The sequence below is a fragment of the Lipotes vexillifer genome, unplaced genomic scaffold, assembly GCF_000442215.2.
Source record: "Lipotes vexillifer unplaced genomic scaffold, Lipotes_vexillifer_v1.1 scaffold914, whole genome shotgun sequence".
Taxonomy (NCBI): Eukaryota; Metazoa; Chordata; class Mammalia; order Artiodactyla; family Lipotidae; genus Lipotes; species Lipotes vexillifer.
The window spans coordinates 3,166,972-3,179,737 of record NW_006780388.1 but is presented as its reverse complement, the minus strand read 5'-3'; the positions used below and the strand labels follow the sequence as shown (position 1 = coordinate 3,179,737).

The following is a 12,766-nucleotide window of genomic DNA, read 5'->3' as shown; positions in this document are numbered from 1 at the left end:
CCGTTGCAGAGCACAGGCTCCGGACGCGCAGGCTCAGCGGCCATGGCTCACGGGCCCAGCCGCTCTGCGGCATGTGGGATCCCCCCGGACCGGGGCACGAACCCGTGTCCCCTGCATCGGCAGGCGGACTCTCAACCACTGCGCCACCAGGGAAGCCCAAGGATGCAGCTTTTGAGAAGGTAATTCCCGTGAACTAAATTAATTCTTTATTGAGTCAATTCATAAATTCACTAATTTGTTTTAACAAAACGTATGGACTGCTCGCAGAGCTGGTACTGGTGCTGCACTAGACGCTGGAGGGCACGGCCTGTCAATGCCAGTCCCGCCCAGGGAGCAGCCTGGAGGGTGACATGGGGCAGAGGGGCGAGGGCATGGAGGGTGTGGGGAAGCGGTCAGGGAGGGCAGCCCAGGCAAAGGCCAACGCAGTGACGCCCAGGGTCTCCGCAGTGCCTGGTGTGGTGCGTGCAGGCGGGGGTGGGACAAGGAGGCCCTCTGAGTCCCCCACAGGCCGGCCCTCTGGACCCCGCATTGCCCTCCCTCTGTCCAAGCACCCTGCCCTGTGGCTGAGGCCCCTCCCTCCTGCAGCCCTGACGTTCCTGAACCTACACATCTGAGTGGGGGAGCGCCCTTCAAAGAGCCCCACTCCATAAACAGCATTCAAAATGTTTTTGGAAGTCTTTGGAAAGCCTCTTCTCAGATAAGCAGATAAGCAATGAAAGCAAAGTGCTTTCATTGGTTTAGGCAGAAGCTGAGCCCTGCTGCCCACACAAAGGTCTTGGAAGCACTGGACTAGCTGCCAATAAGTAAAAACTGAGATCCCGGACACATCTGGATTTGTGGCCTGTCGTAAAACAGGCGGCGTGCTGCCCGAGCCTCCACCCCACGGGTCCCCTCCCCAGAACCACCTGCCGGACCCCTGCACGCGCCTGAGCAGGCCCCGGGCTCCCCTCAGACACAGCCTCTCCTGACACCAACCTGCCTCCCCCGACCATCACTTTCCTCCCTCAAAGGTCTCGGCTGTTTCTGGAACAACCTCCCAAGAGTCGGCCCGGTTCTATGGGAACCAGAGGAGCCCCGACGTGCATAGAGCCACAGCACACCCTGCCCTTCCCGTCCAGCTGTCCAAGGAGTTCCTTAGAAGAACGTCCACTGGAAGTGCCGTGCTGCCCCACGGCTGACGCACCTGCGGGCCTGCATGAAGCGCTTCACCAATGCCATTTTGCTCTGCAGCTGCGCCAGCCTGGCCTCCTGATCCAGTGGGCTCCTGGCCTTGGCCTTGGACAGGCACTTGTAGGCCTCAGTCAGTGCCCCGTGGGCCTTGTCGTAGTTCTGGTACTCGTCGATCTCTACCTGCACGAGGAGGCGTCAGGACCCATGGGTCCCCCACCCACCCGGGGCCCCTGGAAGTGGGGGGTCGGTACCTGGGCGCAGGCATCGTAGAAGCCGGCCAGGAGGTCCAGGGCCCGGCCCTTGGTGTAGAAGCTGATGATGCTCTTCATGATCTCCGGGTCCTTCCTCCAGTCCAGGGACTGCAGGTAGTTGGCTGCCATGATGTAGATCTCCTTTTGCCTCGAGACGCCCGCAAAGAACACAATTTTCTCAGTGTCCCCAGACTTGAGCAGTGCTCTCATGGCCTGGACAGAGAAAGAGCCGGGCTGGCCCCTTCCTGGCAAGGTGGACAGAGCTCCCGCCCGACGCTGCAGGTGTGTCTTCAGGACAAGCGAGCTCTGGGCTGCAAAGTCTTGGCAGGTGCCCTCAGAACCCTGCCCGGAAGCTCATCCCACAGGGCACCCATGCGCCGGGCCACACTCACCTTCAGCCTGTCCCCTGCCTGCGTGTACTTCTTGGTGGCCAGGTGGTAGTTGCCCTGGCGCATGCAGCAGCTGGCAATCTGCTCCAGCAGCTCACGCCGGGACTCTTCAGACAGCTCCTTGCAGTCCTTGGACACCGTCATCTTTTCAGCCATCTCCTCAGTGATGGTCAAGTTCTGCTCCAGGCAGAGCTGCAGGGCTTCATGATACTGGGAAGGGCCACAGAAACCAAGGGGCAGTCACCTGTGGCCTGGGGGAGAGCCACACCTCCCCGCCTCCTGGGGTGGGGGTGGGGGGAACAGTGCGGCCAGGTGGGGGCACGTGACCTTCTCTTGCTATTGATATTCTAGAGGCAACCAAGGAAACGTGCAGTCCAAAAGGAAGTTATATTCGTTGTGGGAGGAAAAGGAGACCAGAAACTAATTTTCTTCTATAATTCTTTTCAAGTTTTCAAAGTAAGGAGTTTAATTAATTTAATTAACTTTCCTTAAAAAGTCAAGAAAAATTGTATATTCTTCACTTAAGAATGTGTCTTGGGGGGCTTCCCTGGTGGTGCAGTGGTTAAGAATCTGCCTGCCAATGCAGGGGACATGGGATCGAGCCCTGGTCCGGGAAGATCCCACATGCCATGGAGCAACTAAGCCCGTGCACCACAACTACTGAGACCACGCGCTGCAACTACTGAAGCCCGAGCACTCTAGAGCCCGTGAGCCACAACTACTGAAGCCCGCGCGCCTAGGCCCATGCTCCGCAACAAAGAGAAGACACCGCAACGAGAAGCCTGCGTACTGCAATGAAGAGTAGCCCCCGCTCGCCCAACTAGAGAAACACCATGCGCAACAATGAAGACTCAATGCAGCCAAAAATAAAATTTTAAAAATAAATAAAACAGCCCATTGTGGATTAATAAAAAAGAATGTGTCTTGGGAAGAAAAAGAACTATATCTTGGAGATGATTTGCCCTGCTGACGGCTGTGCTGGGAACCTGCAGGGCATCCTGCCCAGACTCGGAGGGGTGGTCCTGCAGGTGCGGAGGCCCTTGTGCCTATGCCACTCACTCGTGTATAAGTGTGTTGTTAGCATGACTGCTGACGATAGGAAGCACTGGACCAAGGAAGGTGTGCTTGTCACCTGTGGCAGGCGCCACTGCCATGTTCCTACCGCAGCCTGAGCACAACTGTTTCCCACTACAACCTGGCAGGTTTTCTAGCCTTTTTACTTTACTAGCCTAATTCACAAAGCCTAATGGCATCTCCTCGCGTCTGATCTGTATTCCCCTGATGATGAGTGAGGCTGTGTATTGGACATTCAGGAACCATCCAGATTTCCTTTTTTTAAAACAAACTGACCATATTCTTTGTTCTTCCTCTTGAGTTGTTGGTAGATTTCTTATTGGTTTATAGAAACTCTATACATATTAAGAAGATTGGCCTTTTGGGATATAGGTAGAATACATTTTCTCCCATTTTATTATTCATCTTTGCTTTGTTTATGCTGTGTTTTCCATGTGCTATTTTCAAATTTGTATTTGGTCAAATTGATCAGTCTTTCCCACTATGGCTGTTGGGTTTTGAGTTGTATTTAGAAAATGCCTTCCCTCCTTCAAGGTCATACGAGACACATGTGGCTTCTGGTGGCACTGGGCCACCTCCCTATGCACTTAGATCTCTGACCTGCCAGCAGTTTCCTCAGACGCAGCAGGTGAGAAGGGTTTAACTTCACTTTTCCCAAGTGGCCACCTGGCTGTGTCAACCCCATTCACCGAAGGGCTCATCCCCACTGTTGTGAGATGCTCCTTCACCACATGTAAATGTGCACCCGTATGTGGCTCTATTTCTGGATTTTCTAGTATTTCCTACTGATCTATAGGCCCGATCACGCACTAAACCCCAATTATTCTAGCACTGATATAGTTTATGATCTGGGAGGTTTAATCACCTCTTGCTATACTCTTCTTTCCAGATTTTTCTCGGCTCTTCTGGCTTATCTGGTTTTCACTGTAAAACTACAGAATCCACTTATCTAACTAGAGGAAGCCCTGTGGTATTTTTCCTGGGGTCAGAGTCAGTCTGAAGCGGCTTTAGGGAGGCCAGTCAGTAGGTCTCTCTAACCAAGTACATGGTGTGTGTGCCTTTTCACTTGCTCAGGAATTCTCCTATCACTCATAATGAGAGACCATGCTGCACGCGTGATTCTGGCTGCAGGAAAAAAGATCTTCCAATTAGGACAGGCTGATTCTGGGTGACTAACCATTTTCTACATCTCCATTCAGTTTCCATCAAGGGGAATTTTTCTCCTTAAGGAAGATTAGTGCACATACCCATTAAGACGGCTACTATCAGAAACTAGAAGACAGGGAGTGTTGCAGAGGATGTGGAGAAACTGGGACCCTGGTGCTCTGCCGGTGGGAGCATCAAATGGTTCAGCCGCCGTGGAAACAGTGTGGCGGTTCCACAGAATGTTAGAGCAGAGTTACCATGTGACCCAGCACTTCCCTCTCTGGGTAAATTCCCCAAAGAACTGAAAGCAGGGTCTTGAAGAGATGTTTGCACATTCATGCTTATTCACAACGGTCAAAAGGTAGAGAGAATTCCCTGGCGGTTAGGACGCTGCGCTCTCACTGCCGAGGGCCCAGGTTCCATCCCTAGTTGGCGAACTAAGATCCCACAAGCTGTGCTGGTGTGGCCAAAAAAAAAGGGCAGAAGCAACCCGAACGTCCACCTGTGGATGCTGGACAAGCCAGGTGTGGTCTGTCCGTGCAGAGGAATACGGTTCAGTCTCAAACAGCAGGGACCTTCCAACACGCGCTGCAGCGTGGACGGCCTGGGGGACACTATGCTCGGGCGAGAACCCAGTCGCAATGACAAGCGACTCCACTGACACACGTCCCTAGACTCACACTCAGAGAGACAGAAAGGCGGAGGGCACGTGCCAGGGGCCGGAAGAGTTTGGGTTCTGCGAGACCAGTAGGGTCTTGGAGATCAGCTGCACGAACACGTGAATGTGCTTAACACCACTGAGTTGTACACTCAAAAACCCCTACGATGATGACTTTCACGTTATGCGCTCTTTACAACACACACACACAAGAAAGTGGACTCCTTAGCTATGACTGGAAACAGGCGGCGAGTCCCGCACAGGCTGGCCTGGCCTTCCTGGTGAGCGTGGTTGGTGAGGGTGGCCGCCCGCCTGCAGGACCCGTACCTTCTTGGCGGCCAGCAGCAGCTCCACCGCCTTCTCGTACTGACTGTGCTCCAGGAAGAAATCGGAGCAGCGGGCCAGGAGGGCGGGGTCTGACTTCTCGTCCAGGTCCTCTGCCACAAGCTGCAGGGCCACAAACTGCTGTGTGGCGAAGGCCAGCTCCAGGGCCTTGGAGAAGTGGCCGGCCTGTGGACAGCAGGGGAGCTCTGAGCAGCACCGTCTGGGCGCCCCACTGTGCCCAGGGCCTGGGGCAGGTGGCCTCACCTTGTGGTACAGCATGACCGCCTGGTCCATCTGCTCGCCCTTCTCCTCGTAGTAGCGTGCGGCCTCGATCATGTCCTTGGGGGAGCTCAGCAGGGCCAAATTCATAAGCTGGTCATCCAGGCCGTGCTCCTGTGGGAGCACAGAACGTTGGGGAGCTACCTGACATGAGGGCTCTCCTCCTTTTCGACTTTTCCTGAAGTGGGACCCTGGGCTGGAACACTTTTATGGATGCAGAGCGTCCGATGGCTTCCTAGGTAGGTCTACCGAGTACAAGGCGTGGACAGCCTCCCTGCTGCTCAGGAGCCTGGATAGCAGGCAGCGTCCCCGAGCGCACTTGGGCAGAGTGAGGCATGAGACGTAGACACCGGCCTGGGTAGGGGTATGACACTCACGACATGAGTCTCTAACTTTCTGTCTGAAACTCTCTCAACAGAAGGTGGGAAGCAGCCTCCCCGCCCCGGCGGTGCTGGCAGGGGCTGGGCGCGCACCTTACAGAGGCGGATGGCATTGTTGAAGGCCTGGGCGCGCGTGTAGAAGTGCACGGCCTGCCGCACCTCATCCCGGCTCTCGTACTGGCGCGCCAGGTGGTAGGAGGCCGCCCAGTTCCCGGTCTCGCTGGCTATCTCTGCGGCCTAGAGACACCAGGGACAGGGGTTTTGCGTGCCGCCTCCTCTGCCAAGCAGCCCACCTCCGTCCGGGGCTCCTACCTTCTGGATGTTGCCCTGGAAGCAGTAAACGCGGACCAGAGAGAAGTAGTCGTGCGCCAGCTCGTAGTAGCGAAGCGCGGCATCCATCTCGGCCTGGCTCTCCAGGTACTGGGCCCACCACCTCCACAGGGTCCTGCGAGGAGCCGCATGCGCTCCCTCAGGCCCCTCTCCTGCCGGAAGTGAGCCCTGGGTCCCACACCAGCAGCCAGGAGACATGGACGCTGGGTGGACGAGCCCGAGTGAGGTCCCTGGGGGAGGCCCCCGCCCGGTGCCCTGGGGACCAGCTCACGTGTGAGGCTCTGGGGGGAAGACCTCCCGGGCCCAGCCACTCACTTGTCCTTCATCTTGTTGATGTATAGCTCCAGGGCCTGCAGGTCCTCCGCCAGCATCCGTGGCACCTCGAAGCGGTGCGTGTCTGATTTCTCGTAGCTGCGGGAGAAGAGAAAGCGCCGCTCGCTCCCTGGTTCAGCTTGCAGCTCAATGGCCTGTGCACCCGACTAAGAGCTCCACCACTAGCACTGTCCGGGCGGCACAGGCCCGACCAGCGCTGAGGCCTAGAGACCCAGAGCCTGGCAGGTCCTCCTAAAGCACAGAGCTCAGGCCCCCCCAAAGCCCTCCCACCGATATGGTGCTGGTCCGGATCTTCCTCTGGGAACCTCTGAGGCCCCCTCACTGGGGCAGCAGAGGCAAGAGGTCCTGGCTGCCGGCCCGTGCTCACTAGCTGAGGGCCAGGCTGCAGTCCCCGCTGGCCTCCAGGTGCCGGGCGTAATTGTAGTAGGTGGTGCGCAGGTGCACGCGGTCGTGTCGCTCAGCCACCTCAATGGCCCTCTGCCACTGGCCCTCTGCCTGCAGGAGCCTATTGAGGAGGTCGTAGCGCCCGCAGTTCTTGTACAGATGCTCCGCGTCCTCCTGAGGGAAGGAAGTGTGCCTGTTGGCGCCGACGATGCCCCCAACGGCAGCCGAAAGTCACCAGGGATCCACCGTGGCAGGCAGCAGGGCGGCCAGGCCGTCAACCCGCCCACGACTGAGACCACAACACACCCTGGGTGGGATGGACACTTTGGGGCATGGGCCGGGATGATCAAGACGACACTGGAGAGGGCAGGCCTGCCCGTCAGCCGGTGGGTCTGAGCTCCACCCAGACCCCATCAGACCCGTGGGTGTCTGCTCCCGACTGTCTCCAGCCCGAGAGTGAGCTGTGCCCGGCCACTCGACCTGCGTCTCCTGCGACTTCCATCGGCCTCTCTGGGCCACAGGGGTACAAGGGGCCATGAGCTCCGCAAACACGCAGGAGGCAGGGAGGGGACTGGCGTGGAGTGGGGTGGCCTCGGGGGCTCTGCGGGGGGCTCCCTCCCCCCACCCCCATTTTGGCCTCAGCTTGTTTGAGGGGGTTTCTGTTCCCTGCAACCCAAGGGCCCGGACAAGCACACACTGTGCATGGGAGGCTGGCCTGCCCATCAGGGTGGTGCCCACTCACCAGCATGCCCAGCTGTATGGCCAACACGGCCACCCTGGCCTCTGGCTCTGGCTCCTGCTCAGCCTCCCGCAGCGCTCGGGCTCCACGCGCGTGGCCCATGTGCCCCAGGCACACCTTGGCGACATCCAGCCGCTGGGTCTTCACGCACATGCGTGCCATGTTCTCCCAGACAGCCTCGCTGCAGTGAAGGATACGTGGCTCCAATGAGTTGCCGCTCCCACGACTCGGGCCCCAGCAAGACCCGTGCCAGGCAGCACGGGGACCCGGCTGGACACATGGTCTCCGAGAAGGGGGCCGTGTGCGAGCCCAACAGCTTCACCCACAGAGCAACGTGGCAAACTGGGGCCCACATGCCCTCCCGGGAAGAAAACGGGTGAGACACCCATGTCCCGGGGGTGGAGGGGCTGATGTACTCCTCACGGCTGGTCCTGGGGCCTGCTCCTTGAGCAGGCTCCCTCCCTCGGCCGCAAGGGGTCCCGTGAAGACCCCGGAGAGTGTCTTGTGCAGGCTGCCAGGCCCCACCGTGCCCCTCAGTGAACACTTGTTTCTCCCCACTGGCACCTGGCACCTCTGTCCCAGGCTGAACTCCTAGTGCTCCCTCCACCCTCACACAGAGCCCCTGGGTCAGGCGGGGAGTGGGGTCCCCCAACTCCAAGGACAAGCATGACATCCAGGTGAATGGAGGCGGGGGTCCCGGGGACGGGCCTGCAGAACTGCCCTCTGACACCCTTGGCACAGGCTTGGGCCGGGGTCTTCCTTCCTTGTTTGGAGGTTTCTAGCATCTCTCTCCCTCCAATGCTGATGGGGGCTCCTGCCTGTCCCCTAGCAGGTCCCAGGACAACCTCAGACCCAGGACGGCCTCCCTGAGAAAAGATGCTGGCAGGAGGGAGGATGCTCTGGGGCCCCTCCTCCTGGGGCTTCATCCCCGGATGACCCCAGAGCCCTGAGGAGAACAGACCAGTAAGTAACTTCTGGGATGCGAGCGGCTGGTGGCCCTCAGGATGCGTGAGTCACTGCAGACTCCACCCGTCCGTTCTCAAGGAGCCCCTGGGAGAGCAGCGCGGAAGCAGGGTGCCAGCCACTCCCGACAGCCTTTCCATGGGCAGCTTTACCCCATGTGAGTCCTGGGGTCTGTGCATCCAACCGAAAGCCCATGTGGACACCTGCCTAGTCCCCGCCAGAGCTGTGAGCGCTTCCTGCTGTCTGGTAGCGTCTGCACCCTGTCAAGTGAGGGGCAGATGGGCTCCGAGCGGCCCGACTCTTGGGAAAGCCTTGTCCTCTGAGAAGCCCCCAGAGCGAGCCAGAGGCCCCTCCTCTTAGGCTGCTCTGTGGAGACCCTGGTGGGACAGAGCAGTGGTTGACTACTCCCAGCTTCACGTCCCACCAAGCGGCACACACGCTGTGTCCAAACCTCCCGTGTGTCTCTGCTCTAAGACAACACTGGTGCTTGTCCGCGTGAAGGAGCAGGGGAGGCCTTCACAGGGCCAAAGACCTGGACCATGGAGAACAGGAAGGGCCCCTGGGGTGGCAAACGATGGATGAGGGGGTCCTTGGAGGACTCGGTCATCCTGACTCAAGGTCTGCTCCCAGGCCGGCCACCCTCCCCCTCCCCAGCCCAGCTGTCCACTCCACCCAAGCCCAAGGCTGGGGGCTGGTCCATAGGAGCCCCAGCAGGTGGCCCGGCCTGCTCCCCGCCCAGCCCGGGAGAGAGCTGGATGGCCCAAGGGCTGTTCCCAGGACAAGCAAAGCAGGGACTACAGTTCCTGAAACCCCGGGCTTGCTTTTCAGCGGAAATTAGCCACTTAAAAGACTGGCTCAGGATAAGCGATTCTAATGAGTAAGGAGGGAAATCAACGCTCTTTTAATGGAAACTTTGAGGAAAACTTCCTTTTCGAGGCGATCTACTGCACTGTGTGCATAGGAGCCCCAGCCCTAGTCCTCAGAGGGGGTGCCCTCCTACAGGGTCTTCTGAGCTGACAGACCCCCCAGGTGCCTCCCCACCCACAGAGCGGCTGGAGTGAGAGCAGGGGGAGCAGGGGGCCAGCCCCGCTTCTGGCACAGCCGAGGAGAGAGGGAAAGTGGCAAGAACTCAGCTGACACGTTTGCTACCAGCTCTGGTGGGAAAAATCCAAAGGACATAAAATTCCTCCGGGAGCTGATGGACAGATGTTTCTTGAGAACCTTGATTCTCCAAAGACCGCCTGCCTTTTAGGAATGTAAACTTGGGGTGGGAACTTCCAGGGCCGACCAGTTTGGTTTCAGCACAGGCCGGGCTGAATGAGTCGCAGCCCAGAGGATCTGAGCAGAGCAGATGACTATCTCTCTGAGCGCCCCTCGGCCTGACCGCTTATGCGACACAGGGCAGGGCACCCAGTGCAGGACCTGGGCCCTTGCTGCCCACACACACCCCGTCAGCAGCAGACAGGGCCCAGGCCCTCAGGCCTCGCCGGGTGCACGGCTTGTCCAGAACCCAGCCTCTTGCACCTCAAGGACGATGGCCTGCTCTGGCGGGTCTCCAAGTATGGGTGAGGGTCTCAGCTGGGAGGTGCAGGAGTCCAGGGGGCCTCCCCAACACACTGGCCCTTCTCTGCTGTGCACCTATGGGTGCGTGGCACCCATGTTCTGGGGGAGTGACCGATGGCTGGGGGACGCCCAGTCCCCAAGGTAGGCGACTGGTCACCAGCGTCCTGCCCGCCCCGAGCCACCGGGTCGAGACAGACAGCGGGGCCTGTGGGCCTGCCAGGCCGGCATCCCTGGCCTCCACTTTCAGGGAAGGTGGGGAGGGCGGGGGAGGGTCCCGGAGCAGGCCTCCAGAAGAAGGCCCCCCTGCCTTTCCTATCAGGAAACACATCCTGTTAGTGTCTGGCTGCTATTTGTTGCAGTTGGCTACGCCCTCCAGCTCACCAAAAACAGCCTCAAAAACAACCATTTCCTCTCTGCTGAGAGACAGGGGGAAAACGCAGGCGCGAGGCACACACACACTCACTCACACACGCACGCGCATCCCTGCAGCAACCCATTTGCTTTCCAGGACCAGCTGTTGGGTGGCGGAGGCACTGGGCAGGGGCTCGGGCAGCGGAGGCCCCAGTGGCTCACTTGCGCTGCTCCCAGCGGCCCTGCTCAGAGCCCTGCTCCGCACTGGTCCTGAGAGTGAGGCCCAGGCACCCCGCGTTGCTGCCTGCCTTGCAAGTGATTTCTGTTCTCTTCGCCTCCTCCTCCTCCCAGGAAGACGGCGCGCTCACGACTCTGGACTCTCGCTGGTGCCCCTGCTTCCTCCCCGGGATGGGCAGCTTGGAAGACTTCAGCTCAGGCCTGGCCCTGCTCCAGGTGCAGGAAGGAGGGTAAGGAGGGCCGCGAGGCGGGCGCCCCCGCACCTGTCGCATGGGCCTTCCTGACGCCTCCAAGCATGAGCGGTGATGTCCTCTAGCCACCCCTGGTGACAGCAGCTGACCGACTGGGACTGGGACTTTCTCCACAACAAGGGGACGGCACCGCAGTCTGCAATGACTGTCCAGAAAGTGGTGGCCATGGCCGTGCTGGTGGCCCTCGTCTCTCTCATTCTCAACAACGCGGCGGCCTTCACCCCCAACTGGGTGTACCAGACGCTGGAGGACGGGCGCAGGCGGAGCGTGGGGCTGTGGCGGTCCTGCTGGCTGGACAGGGCCAGGGGAGGGCCAAGCCCGGGGGCCAGGCCCGGGCAGGCGGACACGCGGGACTGCGAGGCCCTGGGTTGGGGCTCCGAGGCGGCGGGCTTCCAGGAGTCGCGAGGCACCGTCAAACGTAAGTCTGCTTATTTTCCTTCCTCCTTTAAAGTGGCTGTGGATGCGGGCACATCTGCTGACGGGTGATGGGTGCTCTGCTCACAGGGGCAACCTTGGCTCTTGGGGACCCAAGTGAGCCCCAAGCTCCAAGCCCACCCTGCTCTGGCCCCTTTGGTACAGAATTCTTCCTGTGCAGGAGGGGGCTTTCTCTCTGCCGCCATGCATAGCTACAGTACGGATACATTAACCAAAGCAAGGAAAATATGTTTTTCCTGGTGGAAAATAAAGATTGTTAATGAGTAAAATAAACAAGAAGCTTAAAAACATGCGGCTGGGTTTGGACTTCATTCCACAGTTGTCAGGGTCGTTAAGGCAGTGGGCAGCACAGAGGGAGACGCTCCAGGGACTGCCTGTAAGTGGGATGCCCAGGAGAGACTGGGAGACTGATGGCCTTCAGAGAGCAGAGAAGAGCCGACTCCTGCGAGCAGGGGCCTGGCTCCCTTCTGCCCAGTGGTCCTGTCTGGTTTGTCACGTTCGGCACAGGGTCGATTACAGCTCTGAAAGGTGGGAACTTGACTTTGAAAGGAGGGTAGGGTTTGAGTGTACGGGAGGGAAGGTTCATAAATATGAAAACGCTTGTCACCTAATGTGTAGACACATGGCAACAGCAGCCGATGGGCAAAGTCTCCCCACTGACGACCCTTTAAAACTGCAGACAAGAGTCTAACATGTAGACCGCATCACGTGTTCTGAATACGACACTTGTCCTTAGGAAAACGTGGCTCCAGCCAGGCCTCTGCTGGCTGCTCCAGAGGGCACGCCTCACTCAACTCAGGCGTGATGGCCCTCAGAATCCTGACCCACGAGGGAATGGGAGTGGGGGGATGTTGCCTCCACTTCACAGGCAAAGAGACTGAGGCTGCAGGAGGCATGTGGCTCCGTTCAGGTCCCCGAGGGGACGTGACCCCGTCTTTGCATGTGGACCCCCTCGCAGCACAGCCTGGGGGTGTCTTCCATCGGGAGTGGCTGGCTTGCCAGCCCGCGCCCCCCTTTGCAAGCAGCGAGCCACAACCTCCCTTAAAAAGGGCGGGGTTTCCCTGGTGGCGCAGTGGTTGAGAGTCCGCCTGCCGATGCAGGGGACACGGGTTCGTGCCCCGGTCCGGGAAGATCCCACATGCTGCAGAGCGGCTGGGCCCGTGAGCCATGGCCGCTGAGCCTGCGCGTCCGGAGCCTGTGCTCCGCAATGGGAGAGGCCACAACAGTGAGAGGCCCGCGTACCGCAAAAAAACAAAACAAAACAAACAAAAAAGGGCGAAGAGCCTAAATGAATCAATGAGCTTCTGTGAGCATTCAGATCAGGGGCCTGTGGGGGGCTGGGTAGGTCAGCTGAACTTGGGTCTCTGTGATCTGCTGGTCAGACTGGTCCCTCTGGGCTCTAGGTCTGTCCTAAGGAGCAGTGAAAGCCAGTGACTGGGGCTCTAGGGTGGGCTCCACGCAGGCCACGCCTCTCCCACCCAACAAGTGCACTGCACGACCCCCCCCCCC

The 12,766-nt window shown here is 59.2% G+C and overlaps 2 protein-coding genes across 2 annotated transcripts in view; one reads left to right on the top strand and one right to left on the bottom strand.

The window, feature by feature from the left end:
* IFT140 (intraflagellar transport 140) overlaps positions 1-12,766 on the bottom strand; it is a 67,052-nt gene that overhangs the window by 5,727 nt on the left and 48,559 nt on the right. The window contains exons 18-27 of the mRNA XM_007453578.1: positions 7,461-7,638; positions 6,702-6,892; positions 6,317-6,412; positions 5,984-6,116; positions 5,765-5,908; positions 5,277-5,405; positions 5,016-5,198; positions 1,814-2,020; positions 1,422-1,634; positions 1,184-1,350 (exon numbers count right to left, since the gene is read on the bottom strand). Of these exons, the coding sequence (XP_007453640.1) occupies positions 1,184-1,350; positions 1,422-1,634; positions 1,814-2,020; positions 5,016-5,198; positions 5,277-5,405; positions 5,765-5,908; positions 5,984-6,116; positions 6,317-6,412; positions 6,702-6,892; positions 7,461-7,638 (1,641 nt within the window). The remainder of the gene's footprint in view (positions 1-1,183; positions 1,351-1,421; positions 1,635-1,813; positions 2,021-5,015; positions 5,199-5,276; positions 5,406-5,764; positions 5,909-5,983; positions 6,117-6,316; positions 6,413-6,701; positions 6,893-7,460; positions 7,639-12,766) is intronic.
* TMEM204 (transmembrane protein 204) overlaps positions 10,964-12,766 on the top strand; it is a 13,455-nt gene continuing 11,652 nt past the window's right edge. Inside the window, exon 1 of the mRNA XM_007453577.1 lies at positions 10,964-11,240. Coding sequence (XP_007453639.1) covers positions 10,964-11,240 — 277 coding nt within the window. The remainder of the gene's footprint in view (positions 11,241-12,766) is intronic.